Genomic DNA, 24234 nt, shown 5'->3' with positions numbered 1-24234 from the left:
TAACCAACTCGCACCCAGAGAAATGCGCAGTGACGTACCACAGACGACGAGAAAGGAAATCTGTTGGTTTGACATCTCTTTCACACGTAACAGAATTGTGAGGGACAGGTGAAAGTCGACGCAGTTGGACGGTTAAGTAGAATTCAGTGTCAGACGCTTGGATTATTAACATAAAAATAAATAAACAATACCTTATATATATTATATACCTGACTATAACATATGCATGTTATATTCAGAACCTGTGAAAAATAATAGGAAATAATCTTTTATTTATAACTTGCTGGCTATCCAACCCGGTTCTGCCCCAATTACTTTATATAGTCTCTATCCTAGATCAAGTTCACGGCGAACATTCTGACATGTAATTTATTTGCAATGTGTTAGAAACTTGTGTTAGATAATTTCATTCTGCTGTTAGTAAAATCAGTTAATATTAAATTGCCTTTTGTCCTATCGACGAAGAGGGAAAGACAATCGCAGCAAATATATTTGTTCCTTCAATATTCTAAAAAAGGTAGACTTTGCATGGAAACCAACTGCATTAGTGTTTCTGTAGTTTCTGGAATCAACCATCCGTAGTTCTCAGGAATGGCAATTCATAATAGGTACCATGAGGACTAGAATATATTCTGTGATCCATGTATAATCAGGCTAATACTGTCAAACAGGCTGTAGTTATTTTCATAGTAAACATAACTAAAGTGAAAACAATTATATATTACATTATTAAAATACTCCACTATGTATAATACGCCACCTGCACCCACGAAAAAGAAGGGATGGACTACATGGCAAATTTTAAATTATTATTTTTTATTTACGCTTTATTGCACCATGTACAAAAAATATATATTTAATGGATTACAAATTTACAATAATTTAAATAATTATTTATATAAAACGTACTATCGAGCTTTTATGAGTGTTAATTTTAAGTTTCAGCTTAAACAACTTAAAGTTTCAAAGAAAGACAGGTTTTTTTTACTTCATTGAGAATAGCTTTATTAAAAGATTTTTTTATAAATTGATTAAACATATTTTAAACACCAAGTTTAATTGTAAATAACGCACTGGTGTCACTTTTCGATATTGATCATCGTAATCTCTCACACGGATGCGTTTCTTTTTCCTGGTAAATTCTAGAAGACCATAAAGAGTCCATTACTCTCGGATATACTAATCATGTTGTGCAATGGCCATTTATATTAATACATTCTAAAATAATCTTATTTACTAACCTTATCAGTTTATATAATTACAACGAGTTAAGCTTTTGTTTTAAAGTACCAAAGACTTTAATTGTGATTAAAAATTAATATAAAACCAACACGGAAGTAAAATAATTTACTAAATACAGTTCATATTTTGCCAATATTACACTATGGGGATTCTCTCATTGACAATGGCAATCTTATTGACAAGAGTCACTTGTCAATAATAGCCTATATTCAGCAGTGAATAAATAATAGCTGAAATGATGATGATGATCTTAATAATATAATTACTTATTCTGCTATCATCATTATCCTTAACTTTTTCGTGCCCCTATCCCAAATATGAGGTCAGAATAAAACGTGATTTTATTCTTTTTATTTTATGTATTATATAAAAATGCATTAATAAATACATTCAAAATCCACAAGTGTTATCTTAATAAAATACGACACGATTAGTGTCATATATATATACAGTCCCTGTTCACACGATATCTGAATTTTTGGTCGGGTCAAAATATCATCACAAATATTATTGACCCTTGCTCACAATATTTATAAATGCATTAACAATGTAATTTACAAGTGCAATAAAGAATATATATTATTGACGTACTACTTTTTGGAGTTACATGAAAATAATTAAAAAGAGGTTAACTTATGTATAAACAAATAACGAAGAACTTCATCCATTTTATTAGCTACGAGTGTAAACCTTAAATTAAAACTACTTTTTATAATAACCAATTTAATACAAGAGCAGTATAATAAGGCCGCCAATGGGCGAGCGCCCAAACGTCTAGAAGCCAGCTATGTATGCGCGGTCACTTTCTACCCGGAGAAAGTAGTCAGGATCGAGTAGGTATTTTATGTTTTATTTGTTGGACCACTGATTCATCTGTTGATAAATACACACTAATGAATACAGAAATTGTAAACACTAGACATGGTGTATTATATGTATTATTGTATGTGTCAATATATGCGTTGTAATATAAAGATGATATTGTAGAAAATTTTCTTATAGATATGTATTTTTTATAGATAAAAAAGAAATGGTAACCCCATCTACTCTATTGGTATACACTAGTAGGGCAATAATGAGAGAGGATAGGTAAGGATGAAGTCAGGTCAGTTAACCCATCGTGATAAATTTCACGAGAATTTACCACGTTATTTAGCAGGGCGAATCGTGTGGAGGTCAAGTTGACAGGATATATTGCGAACAATGGAACTGTTAGACCCCATTACTGACTATTCCTTTCCCCTATAGGTACGTCATCGTCTATACATCTACCTCTATAATCTTTTCCTTATTGATGCACTACCTACTGAATTCTCCATTTGTCCCATCGTTGACTGGTAAATAACGTCATTAGGTGTTGAGTCTGCCGTACGTACACTACCTTATATATTAGTGTATTGAAATTCAAATAAATAATATTATGAATGTGACAGTAGGATTGTTTGTTAACTCTTAACGCTATAATGGCTAAACCAATCGTTAAGTGATTTAACACATTATATTTGGAATAAAGATATAGACTGCTTTTTATCTCAGCAAATTTTATCCAATCTGTATTATTATTAAAACTCGTTTAAAATACAAAAATAAAAGCTATATTAGGCGTACCTTTCAAAATTATTTATTTTCGAATGTTATATAATATGTACTGTCTCTTAAAAAGACAAACAAACCGGTATTCAACTTTCTCTTTCTTATAAAACCCTTTAAATTTTCGTAATAGTTACTCAGATTCGACTTTTTATTTTATTTTAAAATTTTACGACTTGTTGAAAGAAATCATTGGGAAGCCGTTCTCAAACTACTGTTCTACTAATAATTAAAATTAAATTTGGTATATAAAATAAACAATTAATTCAATAGTGACAAATTTAATATGGAACTAGCGTGAGAGTAAACTCTATTGATTCCAAAAATATTTATTAACAACGTAACATATATAAAATATAAACGAACTGAAATGTTTCTTCTTTCTGAAATCTCTTAAAAATATAAAACTTGTACGAAGCTAGAATTTGGTAAATAAAATAGATATACGAGTAGAGTTTAAACAGCTCCTAATAAATATTTTTAAAGAAGTACATTGTAATTTCTAGGTTAATAGTATTACTAGGTACTTAATGGTACCAAGTAATACTATTTTCTAAGAGTACATTAACCTGCAAGTAAAGCAAACATATATTATATATATTACAGTTTGCTACTGCATAGCAACACCTCTATTGACAGACATAATATAGGCAAAAAAGTATGTAATTAATACATAAACTTATATCAGTATGATGAATAATATATACCTCTACCAGAGGGAGACTTTGTACAAAAGTCGATTGCTTGGGTACCTCGGTCCCATTCGTGTTTCAACCGTGAAGCAGTTGTGTATGTTGTAAATATAATATATTTTAATTATTGTAAATATAAAATTTTAATTCGAGGTGTAATATTAAATTAAAATAAAAATATTAAAGTACGGCCAGACCAATGTATAAATTAGTAAAATTATTAATGCACTTTTAACATTTATGGCTCAGATCCAGGAGAGATTTATTAATGAGATCCATTTTTATTTTAACGCTCTATTTATATTTGCAGAGGAAAGTTACCACTTAAATATTTGTATGAGAACACGATGTTACTAAGAGTTTCCATTCGAGATGTCTATAAATTCACCGAAGTACCTATAACTTTACCACTAACTACAACATACAGTCAAGTATTTATTAGGGCTACCTCCCGCAATGAAACATACTTTAGATTCGATAAACAGAGATAAGCCTTCCCTTGTTCACAATATTTATATATTATTATTTTAATACTGCCTTATCTTTGTAATGTACAAATTAAATCCTTACTAAATATATAAATATGAAAATGTGTTTATTTGTCACCTCTTAGCATCTTAACGTCATAACTAATCTCTAAGAAATTTAGAAGGTATACAAGTACTGTATGGAGAAAGAAGGACATAGACTTTTTTTCATATGTGGAAATATCCCAATCATGTAAAAGAAGTTATAAGGTAACAAATAAAAAATTCTCACCAAATTAAGTTTTCTCGTTCCCAAGACTTTTCTAATGCTCACTTTTCATCACCTATGTGTTCATTAATAGAAATTAATACAATCATTACGAGTATAAAAGCCACAAATAAAATATAATACAGTAATTCTAGATTTGTTTGAACCAACCCTAACAAAACGCCCTGTTTTACTAGTTCCCAGGTATGACATCCATTTAAGAGTCATTGACTTGACCTTTATCGAAGCATGGTACCAGTTAGCCAACTATCTCCATTGTATATTTACTTTCCTACTAATCCTACTGAACTAATATTGTTAAATTACTAATGTGAAAGTTTCAAAAGATGTTTGAAACTTTATCACATTTAATTATCTGAACAGATTATAAAGTATATTTACGTAAACAAAGTCTGAATAGGGGAAAAACAGTTCTAATTGTAAATCGAATCATCATAATTGGTAAAATTATAAGTATTGCGTTACGTTAATCGTGAGAAATCCTTCATGCGTTTCTGTAATTATTTGAATCATTTCGATGATTCAAATCTGTGCAGAATTGGCAAAGAAATCGCATGAAGCAAAAAAAATAAACAGTCAAATATTTTATGATTATTTTGATGAAATATATTTATAAGCAAACCCAATTAGATTATAAAACTCAAGAATAAGGAATAACAAAACTATTCGCAAATTATACAATACAAAAAAATAATTCTCTATAACATATCAGGTTTTCCCTTATTTACTATATCTAAATACCAAATTTCATTCAAATACGTTAATGTTTACAAACTTTCATATTAATTGATAATATTAGTTGGGTATGATCGGAATTATGGAAAGCAGTTTGGAAACCAAAATCTATCTGCCTTCATCCGTAGAGTTGTATAACGCTTTCTCGATGCATCTCACTGATGCATGTCATTATTATACTGCGTTATGTTTTATTTAAATTTCACCTTCTATTGTGAGTGTGGTGAAACGGGCTGAGATTCGAGAAAAGGAGCAGTGTCGACTTGGCGCTTGCGACGGTCGCCTCTCAGCCTTACCCGTCGTACCAACACTTAAGAAGTCCTTATAAATCGCGGGTTTACATTTAATATTCTTATTTGTTCGTGTAACCTATAAGTGGACAATGAAACTGGCAGTTTCGATTCTTATAGCGGTGCTCGCGGTGGTGCAAGGCACGAGCATTTTGGGTGAGTACTGCTTACAAATTACCATCGTAATTGATTAGAAAGTGGATGTGAATACAACAGCTGAATGATTATTCATTATGATAATGATATTATGGTGACACAATAGAAAAAAAGCCTTCAATAAGTCATGGCCCATTAACGATTAGTAAAGCTTTTTATTGTCAATAAATTAATCGGATCGTTTTAAACTGATATTAAATGTACTGCAATATTTTTTCACGTTATGCATATAAATAAATTTACTTTTTGAAGTGGATTCTTTTCTTTAAAAAAAGATTCAATTTTAATTTTATGACAGTTAAAAATATCACTATTTACATTGTCTACAGACTGTGTCTTAAAGACTGTTTTAATGCTTACAAAAAGATTTAATTGGTAAATAAAGTAAGAGAATTAAGTCACCAATTGTTTTATTTGTGAAGAAAAATATCAAATATTTATTCAATTTTAAAAATAAGAAAACAATTTCATATTGCGACATTGGTATCAATTAAAAAAATATTTTTGAAAAAAATGTGCTATTTCACTTAAATTAACTTATATATTTATTTCTTGAATATTTTACAAGTAGGGATTACGAATGGTACAAACTAATGCGATTTTTAGTATAGGGTCTAAATAAAGTAAAATTAACATTAATAAATACTAAACTTCTCTAAGATACGGACACTGTTATTGCTTATAATATATTTGGAATAATTATTATATAATATTTATTATTATTCAAGTATTACTTTACGAAATGTCAGTAATGTATACCTTACATCATAATATCTAACTGACAAAAATATTCTATTGTTATCTGTCGGTCAATGACTTGCCCAACAAGAGCCGCACGCAACGCAGTGAAAGTAGAAACTTATGCTACGCGAAAGCGTATGATATTTGGTTGTGAAAAACTATGAATGACATTATGTACATAGCTGAGTGCACCACAAAAACGGTCGTATTGTTTTAGTCAGCTACTTCATTGCGTGTTTGGTAAAAGCGTTGAAAATTTCGTAATATGGAATGCTTAAAGAGGTTGCAATTATTTCTACCAAAATCTTATATAACTTTAGAGCTTTCTATTTCTTTTGTCGTATATTAGAACATTTTATTTGAATAACTACTCATATGAATTAAATGACCATGTCTCATTTTCTAATTTTATTTCACAATTCATTAGTCTTATTTTATATTGAAATTATGACATATACACTGACAACAAACTTAGTTATATAAAAAATATTTATATTTATATAATTCACTGCTTATTTATTTACTTTTTTTTATATTTGCGGCCAATTTAAGAAAAATTAATATAGAGGATCTTAATTAATATAATGCAGTTTCTTCAGGACAATAACTGTGAATGTTGTTATCCTAAAGATCAAACTAAAAGTCTGATGTATGTTTTCTTCACGCATACGAAGTCGGGAACAAACGCTAGTGTATTTATAATTTATATTCTTGTATTAAATACCTCATACCAAAGTAATTTTACATCTAGATACTGCCTACATAATATAAAAATTAATATGTTATTAATAAAGATCATTCTGTTATTATCCACAGATTACCTAGACTGGGAAGATGGCAAAAAACTTATCGAAGTACCGGAACTGCGCAATGATCAACCTAACCGCAACTGCATGTGTAAGGGGCCAGCCTGCGTGTGCTGTGTTAACTTCAATATTACTCTCGTTGACCTCGGTGGACCAGGTAACTGTTGAAAAAGAATAACAATTAACTATACATATCATTAATAATTTAATTAAAAAATTACCTCAATTTAAATATTCTTAGGACTCCAAGAAGACCAATATTTCTTAATTATTTAAAATTCTTAGTTGGTTGGTTAATTAATTGAACAACTCCATACTTTTACTACTTCTTTTTTATTTATTAATAAAATTACTAAAAAGGTAAGAATGTCTATTAATGTTTAAAATCATTTTTGTATATATCTGCGATATAATCAATAATTGTAATAAACCTACACTGGTAATAACAGTGATAATAACTTCAACAAGGAGTCAAACATACAATTATTACAGATAATTATTGATAATTAAGAATTTACATTTGTAGTTTTTAGCCTGAAATTTGTCTTACTTTTGAACCTAAACAAGTATCATAATATTTATGGCTACTATAGTTATTAGTTTGTTTGAGATAATATAATAACACATTACGTTTGGCTACCATCTTTGTAATATTTTTATTATATCATATTTTCAGGTTGTGTGCATATGAAATACGTGTCTCCCGATGAAGGATTTTCAGTGAAAGTATCGTATGGCAAAAATCTACTACATAGCTCGAAAATACAAGGTAAAATACGAAATAAATCTTTCGCCATTTTTATTAGTCTCAAGTACTACATATATTATTATTTATATATAGTCTATTCAAATAGTTCTTAGAAAAAAATAACACTAATAATTGACATAATCATAAAGCCTGTTGATTTCCTGATTGCTGATAGTAATACGAATCAGAAATAGACTAATTTCTTTTCACAATCGCACCGTTCGCTATCGCTAGGGAATAACCTCTTCTTCACACCTTAGAGCCAGAATGTTCACGCACAGTGCAGTTTCAGAAAAACTTTCTGCCGCGAACACTCAGATTGTGGAATAATCTTCCAGCTAAGGCTTTACCTTCAGATACATGGGGTTCCTCAAAAAGCGCGTACTAAGGTTTTATAATGATACGCGTCCATGATATCCCTGGTGTCATAGGTGTCCATCGGCTACGGTAACCCCGTTTACCATCACACGGGCCGTATGCTTATTTACCAGTAGTATAAAAAAAATCTTATTACCTAATTTCTTTCAGAAAGTTTTGTTAATTTCTAATACTATCTCATATTAATTCTTTAAAATTTCTTCATTCTTTAAAAACTTTAATTCTTTATTGTAGGTCTTTTGTGTAAAAAAAATAACTAAATACCTATTTTGTTTACGGTTGATATTTATAAAAAGTAATGAGGAAAAAAAAGTGTAAAATCACATCCATAAAAAATACAAAACATATTGAACTAAAACATAACTAAAAAAATTATTTTTTCAATATAATTTAAATATACTTACCAATTCATGTGCAAATACACTGCATTGCTGAGTAGGTAGAGTTTATTAAATTAGAAAGTTGTCTTATGAACGATTTTCCTTTCCTACTTGTTTTCAAGCTGGTTAATGTCTGAAGAAAGTTACCTGGTTGGTACAAATAAGTTACCCTCTCATATACACGCTTATAATTTTACGTTTATTGTATGTATAACTACATATTTTTTTGTTATTTTTATGTTATCACTATAAAGTTTTATTCTATAAAATTACAAAATCATAGAAATTTTTAAATATTAAAGAAGAAATAAATAATTACATTTACGACTGTAATCCCTAATGACTACGTAATGTTTATTTTATTTTTTATTTATAATTGATAATCCAAAACTTATTTAAATTAAAATAATGGCATTTAAGTATAATAAATATATGTATAATCATATAAAATATATTAATCAAATATATTTGCTTGTTTGCCGTTCTAAGTTGCATAAAAAAATATTTCTTCGAAATTTCATGAATGCATTATGAAGTATATATATAATACAATATAATAAAATATTTTGAATATTTTATATATATATATATATATATATATACTGGTTATTTGTGCTTTCACTAGTTATTTGTTTAATTCCGCTACCATTAGTATGTGTGTGACCGCCAATGCTCATAGATTAACCACCACTATTACTATTACTACCAGAAGTTCCACTACTTTCCATACCATTACATTCCACATCAATCTTCAACTGCCATTTTATTCATGCACGCTTTGCAGTACGTGTTTCGTCTCTAAATGAGGTATCTTCAGGCACATTATTAGACCGTTGCTTAGAGCCTAATGTTAACCGTTCGGCAAAAAAACTGAGTAACATTTTCATTTTCATAAACTATATAACTAATGGTAGCGGAATTAAACAAAATAATATTAATCAAAGAACCAGTGATGTGGACTTCCGCAAAATAACACCTAGTTTCAGTAAAATGATGTCTTCAACCAGTGTGATCGTCTATCACAAAATATGAAAATGTACCTATCATATTGCAGGCGCAAACCCAGCCCCTATATGCTTAGAAGTCTTCGGTAAATTCGCCCAGCTCTGTGCTAAATTCAGCGATCTGGCGCCCACAGCTGATGGTCTGCGTGGTTGCTTAGATTTAGAGCCAAAGCTTCTTGGAGAATCCCAACTAGAGTTTCCAATCGGCTGTTTCAAGTCCACCGCCGGTGGTATGGAGATGGAAGACCCACCCGCTGAGCAAGAATCGTAAGTAGATAAAGCTGATATTTGCAATAAATATTATACTTTCACATTCGCATATAATATTATTGAATAATAACTATTGTGGTTCATTCTAAATAATACTACTAAATAGTTACAATACATATAGAACAATATTAATAGAATTACGATTACTAATATTATATACTTATACAAATGTTCTCTTATAGCCATATAATATTAATAGGATGCAGGTGGCTCAGAATCGTTCTTTATGGCAGTCTATGAGGGAGGCTTAAGTTCAGCAGTAAACGGATAAATGCTGAGATAAAGATGATGATGATATGAAAATGCAAAAGGATGAAAAGTATTGGACTATTTTTTTATATATTTTTTACGCAAAAAAGCTTAAATAACTGAATGCATTTGTTTTACAATTTTATATATAAATGGTCATATAGCTACTATATTAATGTGCTATATATTTTTAATTCAAGTTATCACAGGCAAGCCTCAATAACGTAATGGCGTTTTTATCCCATTCTTGTTACATAGACTCATAGCTATTTTTACTTATTTAAAAAATAAAGTAGTTGTGTACATTTGAACATATATCTAGCCGTTTCATCAAAGTAAAAATGTAGATTGAGTTTATTTCTATTAGATTCGTGAAATATATACATAAACATACATATAAGGTCCTTTATCAAAGAAGTTTTAAACATTTCTATAGGAAACCACAATGCACCTTCTGGTCAATTATTTACACAATAAACGACTTTATACTTTAAAAAATTCATCGTTTTAAACAATATAAACACATGTTGTCTACTTTCATTTATAAAAAACTTACAACAAATATTATTTCAAAAACTGTTATCTTAACCTAATAAAGTAACAATTTTGTCAAGGAATTTTTACATTACCACTAAGCATTACCATTACATTCTTATGAATATAATTTTTTTCAATTACAGAACTACAGAGCAAGAAGACAACACAGAAGATCCTAACCAATTTGACGCAGAATCATTCTTACTAGGCGTCTACCAAACTGCCGAACAAGGAGTAGCATTTTTGAGTAGTCTTCTAGATCTACCTAACAAATTGAACTCAACAAAACCCGTACAACCTAGCGTCACTACGATAAAACCTGAAGAAGGCAGTCCATCAGAATCATCTCAAAGAAGAGTCTCGAAGAACTTGAAACATCCCAATCAATTGTGATAGAAAGTACCTAACCTACATTCCTATTTAAGTACAAAATACAGCATTTTCTTAGTGTTACTTTAACTTAGCAAAATTAGAATGTACTATGAGCGCTTTTATTTTATTGAGTAATTCTATTTATTGCTTGAAGTTACTGGAAGATATATAATACTTATAATCTAAGACTAGACTGTAATTTAATTAAAAGTTATTTAATTTTATCACATTATTTCTTTTGTTGTTGTACTGGCAATAGCAAATAGGTTAACTACCTATATAATAAAAAGTGTAACTGTCACCCATATAAATAAACTAGTTTCCAAATCTCATTTCAAAATTTTCCAAAGTTTGTCTTTTTCGAAATATGAGTAATTGGAGCTGTTTAGCTAAATTTAGGCAAATCAAGCGTATTACTTTAATTCCTTTCGATAAATCATAGTCAAATCTATAGATACGTTTCTGTTAGATGCATACATGGCTAAAAACAGAATGTTCTTTTCTCGCAAGTCTTCTATATTAAAAGACTTTTCCTTTATTTTTTGTATTCCTTTGAATCTGTCTTTAGATAGATTAACGCTATCGCGTATTTGAGATAGAATGGAATAGCAATATCTGACATCACGTTCTTTGTCATGCATGACGAATAAACCTTATTTATCGTTTGCTTCTTGTCTATAGAAATTTACCTATTTTCTTGACTTAACTTACTACATTAAAAAAAAATTAAATTTTGTTAAACAAATGAAAAAAGTTAGACAATGCTCAGTAATATTACGAGTATTATAAACAAGTCAAGTTTAAGATTACTATGCAAAATTTAAAATTTAAGTTTTTTTTTGTATACCACTGAGGTGGCAAACAAGCATACGGCCAACCTGATGGTAAGTGGTTACCGTAGCCTATGAACACCTGCAATACCAGAGGTATTACGCGTGCGTTACCGACCCTGAAGAAACCTCTTTACTCCCCTTTTGAAGAACCTCATGCTGTAGTCTCTTGGAAAAACCTCGACAGGGAGCTCATTCCACAACCTGAGTGTTCGTGGGAGGAAACATCTCTGAAACCGCGCAGTACGCGACCATTGAGGCTGTAGGACATGAGGATGAACTCCCTGTCGATGGCGAGCCGTACGATGGTAAAAAGTAGCTGTGGGCATCATATTGAACAATTCCTAAGTAGTTTAAAACTTAAGGTTTTCTTATTATTACTCACATCCTTGGCAACATGACTAGCATCTATTTTTAACAATCGACGGATATTAACAATTCTAGACTAAAATAACCATACGCGTCTTGCGTAGGAAAATCGGAGACGTTAAATTGAAAAATTGGTCTTACAGGACATTACATTCAATCATACCTGCTCGAGATGTCGGCACAACAGTACTGTAGTCTTTGAAACAATAAAAAAGTAGATATTTCCACTATGGATAAAATAGATGTTTCGTTTGTTAGAAAATCCTTCCAACATTTTACATGGCTAGACTATTCCGTATTTGTTGTAATGTTAACAATTTGTGGAGGTATTGGCATTTATTTCGGTTTTGTAAACAAACAGAAATCTACTCAAGATTACTTAATGGGTGGAAGAAATATGAAATTACTTCCAGTTTGTTTTTCACTGGTTGCAAGGTAAGTACAAAAATTAGTCTAATATCCGATATCACAGGGTGACCAAATATACTGATAACTGTATCAATTACATGCATGAAATAAATATAGCTAGGACTTCTTTTCTTTTAAATAAAATAAAATATTTTTCCGCCTAGTAAAGAAAAATTTTATCAAAACAATTTAAAAGAATTTAAGTAAAAAGGATTTTTATAAATGTAGATTAGTACGCTTTAGTAATATATAGATATTCATAATCATGCCGTGCTATATACTGGAATTTTATGTATACATATATAAGTAGTATCTAATAACCCTATTTGGAGAATATTGTTAAGATTAAGAATAAGTTATAAAGGTTACAGCGAATGTCTACTACACTACTATATCTAAAAGCAAAATAAAATAAGATAATAAATAACGTGAATACGTCCTATCAGTTTTATTTCAGGCATATCTCTTCTGGGCACTCCAACAGAACTTTATGTGTATGGAACTTCATATTTGTTCTTTTTAATGGGTGCCTTGATGATGTCCGTAATAATCTCGTACACATTCCTGCCGGTGCTGCATGATTTGCAAATTACATCAGCTTATGAGGTATTAAAGATAAATTAAACACTCAATTCAAATATAAAAATATTACAATAAGATATTAATGAAACTAAAATGTCACATATAAAAGGATATATCACTTCCGAGTACGAAGGAACGGATTTCAGTAGAGTTTTCTCTTAAATAATCTAAATCTTAGTAATTTAAGTAATATTCAAACGTGTTTCAATAGAATATGACAGTGCATATACTAACATGTCGCCGTATAGGTCCCGGCATAGAATGGACCACTTCTTCCTTTCCCGTGAGTATCGTAAGAGGCGACTAAAGGAACTTATGGTGAAGGGATGGGCAGCTACATCCCTCTTAAAACATCTGTAAAAACCTAACTGCGGTTGCCAAACCGTCTGTCAAGCGTGGCAACTACTAGCAAAACTTCCCTTATGGGGGAGGCTTATGTTTAGCAGTGGACAGTTAACGGCTGAAAATAATAATAAAAGTAATAAATGTACTGATGTACAATGTACTGACATACAAAACAATAGTAATGAATATATATGTCATGCCATAATACTTATGGATAGAATGCCATTTTAATTTCAAGATTTCTACTTCACAAAAGACATTTATCATTCCCAGTACAACAGTGGATTGAACCAAGAATCTCAAGATTGTTTTGTCAGTAATAACAAATCTATTCTTTCAAATTATTTCAGTACTTGGAGCTTCGATACGATAAAAGATTAAGAATGTTTGGATCGGTTATATTTAGTTTATATTTGGTAAGTATTCTATAGTAAAAAAAAAGCACTGCTTTATAAATTTTAATTATTCAGTTCAAGACTTACTTCAAATTATTCTGAAGCAAAACAAATACCATGCCGCTGTTCATATCAATGTTGAAACTTTCCATTAGGTGAGATATTTGGATTAATTATTTTATACTTATTTCAGGTGGTTTGGCTTCCAATCGTCATTTATGTCCCAGCGCTAGCTTTCAACCAAGGTAATATAATAAAAATACCACATTTAGTAAAATTTTTAAAGAATCTATTACATTTAATTATGTTTGTTGCAGTCACGGGAGTGAATATTCATATTGTGACTCCAATAGTATGCTTCGTTTGTATATTTTACACTTCTTTGGTAAGTACTTTATAGATGCCTTTTTATTATTTACTTGTCGTTAGCATTTTAATTTCAATAATTATTACATTTCCATATCTAAAATTGTGAATAATATTACATACTTGGATAATACTAAAAAGGTATTTTTGAGGTAATTATCTTAAAGCAAATGCGTTGAATAATTTTATTTAAATATTAAATTAAAAATCGGGACTTTAAAATTTACACATAAGATTTTGATTATAATCTGAACAGAAATTTCAGCCTCAAAGGAAGAGAATTACTACTCCATTAATATAATACATACATTTTGAAAGAGATTTTAAGTCTATTCTCTAAAATCTAAATTTTGTGTGTTGGTACATCGTGGCAATATCTTTATTTTTATAAGAATGAACTGTTTTACACAAAATCAATCGCATTCGTTTTGTTTTCAGGGAGGTCTTAAAGCAGTTGTTTGGACAGACGTGATACAAACATTCGTGATGATCTGTGCGATGATCCTAGTAATTATTCAGGGTTCAATTACTGTTGGTGGATTCGACGAAGTTTTCAAAAGAAACTGGGATACTGGCCGTATAGAATTACCATCGTAAGCACGAGAAATAAATTCCCAGCATCCTCCAAACGGCATCTATAACTTGCATTATTACCATTATTGAAATAGATTCCTAGATCATAATAGGTTTGACATACAAGATTTTCAACTAATTATTATCCTCCATGAAATTATATTTTTTAATTTAAAAAGAGAAGAAGATTTAATATTTTAAAGCGATAATGACAATATTTTGTCTTAGTATAGACTTTCAGATCTTAAGTCCTATATTATTGATATAATTACGTAATTACTCGTATATGAGCAACGTAAAGATTTAAAAATTGTTGAATGATAGTCCTATAATTTTTTTGTAATTAATGTGGATATTTTGTATGAATAGTGAAAAAGACAACACACTTAATGTGTTGTCTTTTTTCATACTTTTGTTCATACTTTAGTTTTTGTCCGCAAATATAGATCATCCATTTTTCATCATAAAATACCTATAAGACAAAATGGATAGATAAACCGGTATAGTACTTATTCTTCTTAACGATTTTATTACTGACCAATACCATGCCACTTCACTAACTGTTACGTAGGGGGGAAAGGGATTGTTAGTAATGGAGACTGAGAATCCCATTGCTAGCAATATACCTAACCAGGTCGACCTCCTCGCGGTTCCCCCTGGAAGTTATCATGGTTAATTCCTGATTAATTCATCATGATGAGCTAACGGACCTGTTTTCATTGTCATCTATCATCCTTCACTGGTGCTCCGCCAGCGTATCCCGTTAGCGCAGGCGGGGTTACCATACCATTTTCATCCATAAAAAAAAAACTGTTACGTAAAAATTTGTTTATACACATATATACGAGTATCATTTTTTCATCTTTAATTATAATTACAATATTTAAATAATAATTATATATTATTGAAACTTTGAATGTTCAAATTATTTTCCGTGTATTAATATTATTACTACTGTTGCTTTGTATTCGTGGATCTACAAGCTCCATCTTAGACCACATCATCATTTTCTATAAGGTTAGATCATGATCAATAGTGGGACCCTTCAACTGTAAAAAAATTAAACAAAAAACTTATAATTAGAACTAATTCTTGTTATCTAAATTTGTTACTTCATAATTCCGTCAGTTATAAACCGATTTAGAAAACTCTTACGTGAAAGAATATACTTACTCAAATCCTTTTATCAGAATCGCTTGATTAGTTTAATTTTTATACCAAAGTAAGGAAGTTTTACCGCATTTGAAGTCGGTTTTTTTTTTAACCATAACCTTACATTATTTTACTTGTGTATCTTTTGCTTATAGTGCAAGCTTGGACTTAACGGAGAGACACTCATTGTGGTCATTATCAATTGGATCCACTTTCTATTGGATTGGCAACATCGCTGTTAATCAATCAATGATGCAAAGATTTCTATCTTTACCAGATTTGAAATCTTCTAAAAGGTATTAAATATAATATGTACTAGATACTATCTATAACTTTATTAATGAATAAGTTAATTATTGGTAACTTATAGAGTAGTTATTTATATTAAGGTTTATATATATTGAAATATATAACTGTAGCCTATATTAAAAACAAAGGTCGACAAATAAGCTTATGCAGTATTGCTTGTTTGCCCATGTCACTCATTAATATTGTAGCTTTCTATAGGTGAAAGAATTTATAAAATCGGCTGAGCAATATATGAATTTATCTATTACAAACAAATCACAATGAACTATTTCCTCTTTATAATATTAGTATAGATATAGATTACTTTATCTAATTAACTACATAAAATTTTCCAGAGCTGTTTGGGGATTTTTGTGTGGAGTGATATTTATCGTTTTTATATGCGCATATAGTGGTCTGGTAGCTTTTGCGCGGTACTATGATTGTGATCCACTGAACTCAAAATTAGCATTGGCGAAAGACCAAATTTTACCATTACTTGTGATGGATGTGTTGACGGAATGGAAAGGGATGCCTGGATTGTTTGTAGCTGGAGTATTCAGCGCCGCTCTAAGGTAAACATTAAAAAAATTGTTTAATTGTTCAATGGATAAATAATATATCCCTACTTTCATAAATAAATTGTAAAAATAATGAAAAAGAGACTAATATTTTCAATTCCCGCTTCAGGTTTTTGCTATGACGTGTATGAATTATTTATGATTTAAATAAAATTATATATATATAATAGGTCCCGGCATAGAATAGACCACCCCATCCTTTCCCGTGGGTGTCGTAAGAAGCGACTAAGGAAACTTATGGTGAAGGGATGAAAAATAGCGTCCGTCTTAAAATATCTGTAAAAACCTAATTGCGTGACAACTACTGGCAAAACCTCCCTTATGGAAAAAGCTGAACGAAATCTAAATTTTATTGTTAAATGTTTCGTGAGCACATATTATATTTTAATGTAATAACTACCAATTTAACTTACATGTAATTTACTAAGAATCCTGAAACTAGATAAGTTTTCTCGACCAAATTACACGTAAGTTAATCCGAAAGTTATTGAATTAAAATAGATAATTACATACAAAATTTGTAAATATTTCTGTTTTTATTGTTTATAGTAAAGTCATAATTTTTTAGTTCCTTATCAACTGGACTAAACTCAATGGCTGCTGTAGTGCTTGAAGACTTTTGGAAACCATTCTTCAGGAAGCTAACACAACGAGAAACTCAATTACTTATAAGATCGGTTGTAGTAATACTAGGTGTTATATGCCTCGGTAAGGAGTCCTAGAAAATTTGTTAATAATTGCTCCAATCAGTTGTATCCCCAGATATTCATTGCCTGGTTCCTATCCTAGCTAGAGAGCCAGGCCATTGGTGTAATTTTATGGTAGTGATTAAAAAAAAATGCTAAATACTTTAAATGAAACTAAGAATCAAACTCCATGTTAGTTATCTATAACCATGTTCGTAATCTATCACATTTAAAATAATTGCATGATGAGCAAACAGACCGAAATATACAGATGTTTGTTGCATCTTTGCCACCGAAGAATAACAAGTTGTCATTCTTCTTCTAGTTTGGATACGATATTCAGTTCCAAATCAAATGTCTACTTATCCCTACTTTATTTAAATAAAAAAACTGTTTATAATTATAAATATTTTCCTAAAGCAATGATTTCCTTTTAATTAGGTCTAGTATTTGTTGTGGAAAGATTGGGTTCTGTACTCCAACTGACAATGAGTTTGTCTTCAGCGTCGATGGGACCACTTACTGGAATATTTCTCATGGGCATATTTTTACCTATTGTTGGTTCTACAGTGAGTATTCTTAACATCGTTAAAAGGTGGAAAATACATTACTAACATAGTAGTGTATTTTCCATTGGTAAATATCGAATTCGTTCATGCTTGACATCAACTCCCTGCAACACGTTTGAGTTAGTTCATCACGCGCTATCTAATAGAGTGTCTTTGTTTGTTATGTTTATCTCAACTCGTTTCCACTCAAGTATTCTTACTTATATCTTACCTATCATCATCATTTCAGCTATTAACATTCTACATCTTACCTATATGTACCTTCCTTTATAAGCATGAAATATAATTTATTACATATTTTATCAGAATCCATCAAATAAATTATAAGTTACAAGTTGAAAAATAAATATCGTTCCGATTTCATTATTTTTAATAGCCACCAATTTTTTTTTATTTGATAATAACTCCTTTAAAAATTAATTACGAAATATTTGTTTTGCAGCCGGCACTGAGCGGTGGAATTATAGGCTTATTTTGTGCTTGGTGGTTGGCAGCACAATCGCAACTAGCTCAAGCTGAAGGATTACTCAAATTTAATGAAAAACCAAGATTTACACATAATTGTACTTATTTTTTTGAGTCGATATCATACAGTACGGAATATACTACGAAGTAGGTTTATTTATATGTTTTGTATTCATCTGTATTTTTTGTGGCTAACTTTATAATAAATGATGACTGTCGTTTATTGATATTAAAAGCATAATACATAATAGAATTAACAATTATGTTTATGCTACCATACTAATTGCAATTCACACATCACAATAAAAAAAATCTTATAATACCTAGCCACTATCTGTTATTTATTACTTATTAAATTACCAATTTTTATTTTTCAGCGAAGTGCCGTACTTATACCGCATCTCTTACTTCTGGTTCACGGCATTTGGATGCATAATAACTGTATCCATAGCATGTATAATAACATTTATAGTTAATAATCATGAAGTACACTACGATGAGAGACTGTATGCACCTGTTGTGAGACACTGGCTAGTAAGAAAACGAAGGGTAATTATATATATAAATAGAATATAAATAAACCGTTACGGTATTGCTAATTATTTATTCCTTTCTAATTGTAAATTCTATATAAAATCAGCTTTATACAAATCGTTTCATCGTTTGTCCTCACAGAAAAATCCTTTTTTTGTTCCAAAAAATAAATAAAAGAGTGACAAAGTTTATATACAAGTAAAACCAAAACGGAAATAAGACTTGTCTATTACAAAAATAATTTTCTATGTCGGTACATAATGGGTGAGAGAATTGAATTTATTCATTAATTTTGCTGTCAGTAGAGTTTACTCCTGTGTTATATTAACTTAATCTTATTAATATCACAGGTAATATTATAAACCCAAAAGTGAGTTTATTTGTTTGTACTTAGTACCTTAACAGCTAAACCAATCACTAATATACCATATGAGAAGGAGAAAGACGTAGGTTTTTTTTTATATCACAAAGGTGGCTAACAAGAATACAGACCATCTAATGGTAAATGGTCACTGTAGCCTATAGACCATTGAAACACAAGGGGTGTCACGTGCGTGTGGCCAACCCTGAAGAAACCTTAATATATCCTTTTTGGAATAGAATAGAATAGAATAGAATAGAAATCATTTATTCAAATAAACTTACATTGAAGCACTTTTGAAAAGTCATTACATTTTTTTTAATTTACCGCTCGTTCGGAAAGCTGTCTCATCACAAGAAGAACGAGCAAGAAACTTGCGTGATGCTCTTTTAAATAATTTTATTATTATTTTACATTTTTAAGTTTAATTGTGTGAATACAAACCACCAATTAGCACTAATTCAATTAAATACTCAAAAAGTAAAAAAAAATTGAATACATAACCAACTGGTTAAACAATTAATAAGAGGAAATCAGTCATAGTGATTAGAGCAGACCAGTCCCTACAAGCAGCACCCGTTCACGAGTATGACGGATGAGCCAGCCATCACTGCGCTCGACCATATTTTAGGGAGCCCAATGACCCGGCCCACCACGCCGCCACAAGTCTGGACATTTTAGTGAGCATGACTACTCAAAACACTAGACCACGTCAAAGCTACTCACAATTGCCATCTGATAGTTATAGTATTCACATTTTACATAAGAATGCATGCGGCAATTAATACAAAAAACCGCTACGCTTTCATATTTCTAAAATTAATCAATTAAATCAAGAAAGCAATGAGAAAATAAAATTATAACGTTGTATGCTAATAAACTAATTATTTACTTGATATGTTGTCATCTATGAATTCGTCTATCCTGTAATAGGCTTTCTTACATAAAAATTGTTTAATATAAGATTTGAATTGCCTCTCTGTCAGATTTAATGCAGATTCCGGCAGTTTATTATAAAATCTTATGCAATTACCATAGAATGAATTACTGATTTTGTGCAGACGGCATTTAGGTAAAATAAGCTTATTTATATTGCGTAAGTTTCTACTTGTACAGTCTTTGAGTTTTTTAAAACTCGCTAAATTCTTCCGTGTATACATAATATTTTCATAAATGTATTGTGAAGTAACTGTGAGGATATTTGAGTCTTTAAAGCACTGACGTAATGACTCTCTTGAACCCATACCATAAATAGAACGTATGGCTCTCTTTTGTAAAACAAATATAGTATTTATATCGGCTGCTTTACCCCACAGCAGTATGCCATAAGACATTATGCTATGGAAATAACTAAAATATACAAGTTTAGCCGTCGCCACGTCTGTTAATTGCCTAATTCTTCTAATTGCATATGCAGCAGAACTGAGTCTACTGGCCAATTTTGAAATATGGGGCCCCCATTGTAATTTCGAGTTCACTGTTATACCTAAAAAAACTGTATCATTAACAAAATTTACTATTTCGTCATTAAGCAATAACTGTGTATTTATTAGTCTTACATTAGGAAGTGTAAATTTTATACACTTTGTTTTGCTGGAATTTAATAATAGGTTATTACATGTAAACCAATTTAATATTGCAGACATAGCACAATTTACATCGTCTAATTGATTACTTTGACGTCCAATTTTAAACACTAACGAAGTATCATCCGCAAACAGCACTATATCTGCAATTTTCTCTACCATAAAGGGAAGGTCATTTATGTAGATTAAAAAGAGAAAGGGGCCTAAGATTGACCCTTGTGGAACGCCCATCTTAATATTAGCTCCCTAAGATTTTACACCGTCAATATCTACAGTTTGAACCCTATCCTCTAAATAAGTTCTCATTAATTTTAGATCATTATCTCTTATACCATAATGTTCGAGCTTGTACAAAAGCGTTTTATGATCCACACAATCAAATGCCTTTGATAGGTCACAAAAAACTCCGAGTGCATCCTGTGACCTCTCCCAAGATTCGAAAATATGTGTCATTAGCGCAACACCTGCGTCAGTGGTAGACTTGCCGGCGGTGAAACCATATTGCTGACTGTGAAGCAGTCCGTTAACCCTGAAGTGATGTAACATTTGATTTAACATTATCTTTTCAAACACCTTACTTAGAACTGGCAAAATAGATATAGGTCTATAGTTCCCTGGCTCAAATTTATCTCCTGATTTAAATAGTGGGATTAATTTGCTAAATTTCATTAAATGTGGAAAAACGCCATTATCAATACATTTATTAAAAATAGTGGCTAGATATGGAGCAACAATATCTATGAAAGAACTAACTACTTTTACAGACATGCCCCAAAGGTCTTCCGTATTTTTTAAATTTAGCTGTTTGAATATTTTTATGATATGAAAGGGGCTAACATGTGAAAATTTAAATCTTAAAGAACAACAACCGATATTAGTCTCTAGTAATTTTTTTGCTCGAGATTGAGATGAGTCCATAATATCAATCGGAATATATAAAAAAATCTTCAAAAATATTAACTACATCTTTTGTTGTTGTTATTAATTTATTATCATAATTTAATGTAAATTGATTACAGGCTATTTTAGATCTTCCAGTTTCTTTATTTATAATGCTCCAGATGGTTTTAATTTTGTCAGAAGACTGCTTAATTTGTTTATTAAAATAATTAGACTTAGCCATAATACAAACTTTTTTAAAAATTTTAGAATAATTTTTTACATAAGTGGTGAATTTGTCATCAAATCGATATTTTTTTTGATCGTATAAATCAAACAAAATATTTCTACTTTTAAGTATTCCTACTGTTGCCCATTCCGTGAATTTAGATTTAACATGAACTTCTTTTTTCTTGAAAAATTGTTCATATTCTCCGGATAAAATATTAATTAGCTTGGTGTAAAGATAATCAGGATTATTACTAGACTGTAACAGCAAATCCAATTTATTTTTAATCGCGCTTTTGTATTTATTAATATTGTAAACGTTTATTTGTCTTTTTGATTTTTTATTATTGTTGACTTTATTGATTTGACTGCTAAACTTAACAACTTGACCACAGTGATCTGAAGGAAGTTTATTTATTATGAATTTTTCTGTATACTCGCAGTTACAAAAAACATTGTCAAGACAAGTAGCAGACGTGGCAGTTACACGAGTGGGTTCATGAAAGACATGACATAAATCAAATGACTGAAATAAACTAATAATTTTTGTACATGTGGGTGTGTTACAAAGAATATCAACGTTAAAATCTCCACATACAATAATTTTTTTAATACTATTAAATACTTTTTTTAAAATATCCTCCATCACCCCTTCAAAAACATTGTAATCACTATTAGGAGGCCTGTACACACATATAAGGATATAATTTTCTAGTTCTATACAAGATAATTCTATACAACACTCAATAGAAAGTCTAACAATGTCAGCACGTTCCTTTACTTTAATATTATTTCTTGCAATTATCATAGACCCGCCTATTCTATTGAAGCAGCTGACAACATTATAATTATTTAAATTGAACATCATATTGCTTTCTTTAAGCCAATGTTCTGTGAAACAGACAATATCAATATTATACTTTTCTAAAAATAATTGTATAATTAACTTTTTGTATGTTCTGATGAACAATTATTAATTCTGATTGCTTTCCCTTTGTCTTTGTGAGCAGTTTAAATCTGCAGTCATAGTACTTATGTCACAAATATTAATAGAATTATCTGTTATGTCAGCATTTTTATGTTTAAGTTTACCATGTAAACTGTTCATGTAGTCAATATTATAAGCCACTAAAGTGGCTATTTTATTTTTAGATGATTTAGAAAGATACATTGTATCTTTTGTCAAATAAAAATCACTAATAAAACTATTAGTATCAAAAAATGTCAAAATGTCACTATGACGACATGTCAATGTATGTAATAAGTTATTCAGGTAATGTACCTTACTGTTAATTTTTTTATGAAGATGTCTATTTGTGTAAGGAAAAGCGCACAATACAATCTTATACACATTTAATTGTAATAAATATTCAATTCCTTTAATTACATCCATGGTCCACATGGAGAACCTCATACTGTAGTCTCTAGGAAAAATCTTGGCAGGGAACTCATTCTACAGCCAGAAAATTCTTTTGAAACCGCGCTATACGTGACCATTTAGGTTCAAGTATATGTGTATGCATTATTTCAAACAATTGCTCACAACAATTTTTTATCTCAATCAATTAACATATCTCGGTTTTGCTGAATATAACCTGTATATATAAAGAAGTTTATTATTTATTATATATAAAATTAAAAGAAAATTACTATTTCGGTATTATTGAAATTCAACTTATTTATTGCCCAAACACTACCTTATAGAAAGTAAATACAGTTAAAAAAATATGTACTATACTAATGTATTTTTTTTATTTCAGGTGAACGAGGTCTATTTAAATAATATGCCTGATTAATATAAATAAATATTAAAAACAAATATTACGTAATATTTACTTATTGTTTGTAATATAATTAGGTAGAAGCGATTAAATTAAATAATTTAAATGTATCTTTTTTATACTCTATTCAAAAATCGAATCCCTGAAATTTGCATCGATTCTGAGACAACTTTCCTTAAACTTATTTCTATAATCGAAATTTTTATTTTGATCATCATTATCATGTCCGCCGCTAGCTGTCCACTGCTGAACATAGGCCTCCCCCTCTTGTGGGGTTTTGCCAATAGTTACCGTTATTGCTAAGCAGTTT

The 24234-nt window shown here is 30.1% G+C and overlaps 2 protein-coding genes across 2 annotated transcripts; both read left to right on the top strand.

Moving 5' to 3' along the window:
• The first annotated feature begins 5246 nt into the window (after positions 1–5246).
• On the top strand, positions 5247–11184 carry LOC113518467 (uncharacterized). The gene is made up of 5 exons (XM_026903407.3): positions 5247–5461; positions 7019–7165; positions 7685–7777; positions 9569–9785; positions 10718–11184. The coding sequence occupies exons 1-5, from the start codon at positions 5398–5400 to the stop codon at positions 10965–10967; spliced, it is 771 nt and encodes a 256-aa protein (XP_026759208.1). The 5' UTR covers positions 5247–5397; the 3' UTR covers positions 10968–11184.
• A 1123-nt stretch (positions 11185–12307) lies between these two features.
• On the top strand, positions 12308–24061 carry LOC113518041 (sodium-coupled monocarboxylate transporter 1-like). Its single transcript, XM_031913191.2, has 13 exons — positions 12308–12580; positions 13000–13159; positions 13831–13896; positions 14069–14120; positions 14193–14260; positions 14680–14834; positions 16122–16262; positions 16611–16829; positions 17404–17543; positions 17963–18090; positions 18533–18702; positions 18933–19104; positions 23904–24061. The coding sequence occupies exons 1-13, from the start codon at positions 12375–12377 to the stop codon at positions 23937–23939; spliced, it is 1713 nt and encodes a 570-aa protein (XP_031769051.2). The 5' UTR covers positions 12308–12374; the 3' UTR covers positions 23940–24061.
• Positions 24062–24234: the final 173 nt, after the last annotated feature.

This window comes from Galleria mellonella, unplaced genomic scaffold (genome assembly GCF_026898425.1).
Source record: "Galleria mellonella isolate WM207_F2 unplaced genomic scaffold, CSIRO_AGI_GalMel_v1 utg171, whole genome shotgun sequence".
Taxonomy (NCBI): Eukaryota; Metazoa; Arthropoda; class Insecta; order Lepidoptera; family Pyralidae; genus Galleria; species Galleria mellonella.
This window is presented reverse-complemented; position numbering and strand designations above follow the sequence as displayed.

Excerpts from the sequence above, each read along its gene's own strand:
- LOC113518041 (XM_031913191.2), top strand. The coding sequence starts at position 12,375 with ATGGATAAAATAGATGTTTCGTTTGTTAGAAAATCCTTCCAACATTTT. Across the intron at positions 13,897-14,068 it reads TTATATTTAGTTTATATTTG|GTGGTTTGGCTTCCAATCGT; the intron begins GTAAGTATTCTA and ends TACTTATTTCAG. Across the intron at positions 16,830-17,403 it reads GTATTCAGCGCCGCTCTAAG|TTCCTTATCAACTGGACTAA; the intron begins GTAAACATTAAA and ends ATAATTTTTTAG.
- LOC113518467 (XM_026903407.3), top strand. The coding sequence starts at position 5,398 with ATGAAACTGGCAGTTTCGATTCTTATAGCGGTGCTCGCGGTGGTGCAA. Across the intron at positions 5,462-7,018 it reads GCAAGGCACGAGCATTTTGG|ATTACCTAGACTGGGAAGAT; the intron begins GTGAGTACTGCT and ends TATTATCCACAG. Across the intron at positions 7,166-7,684 it reads CGTTGACCTCGGTGGACCAG|GTTGTGTGCATATGAAATAC; the intron begins GTAACTGTTGAA and ends TCATATTTTCAG.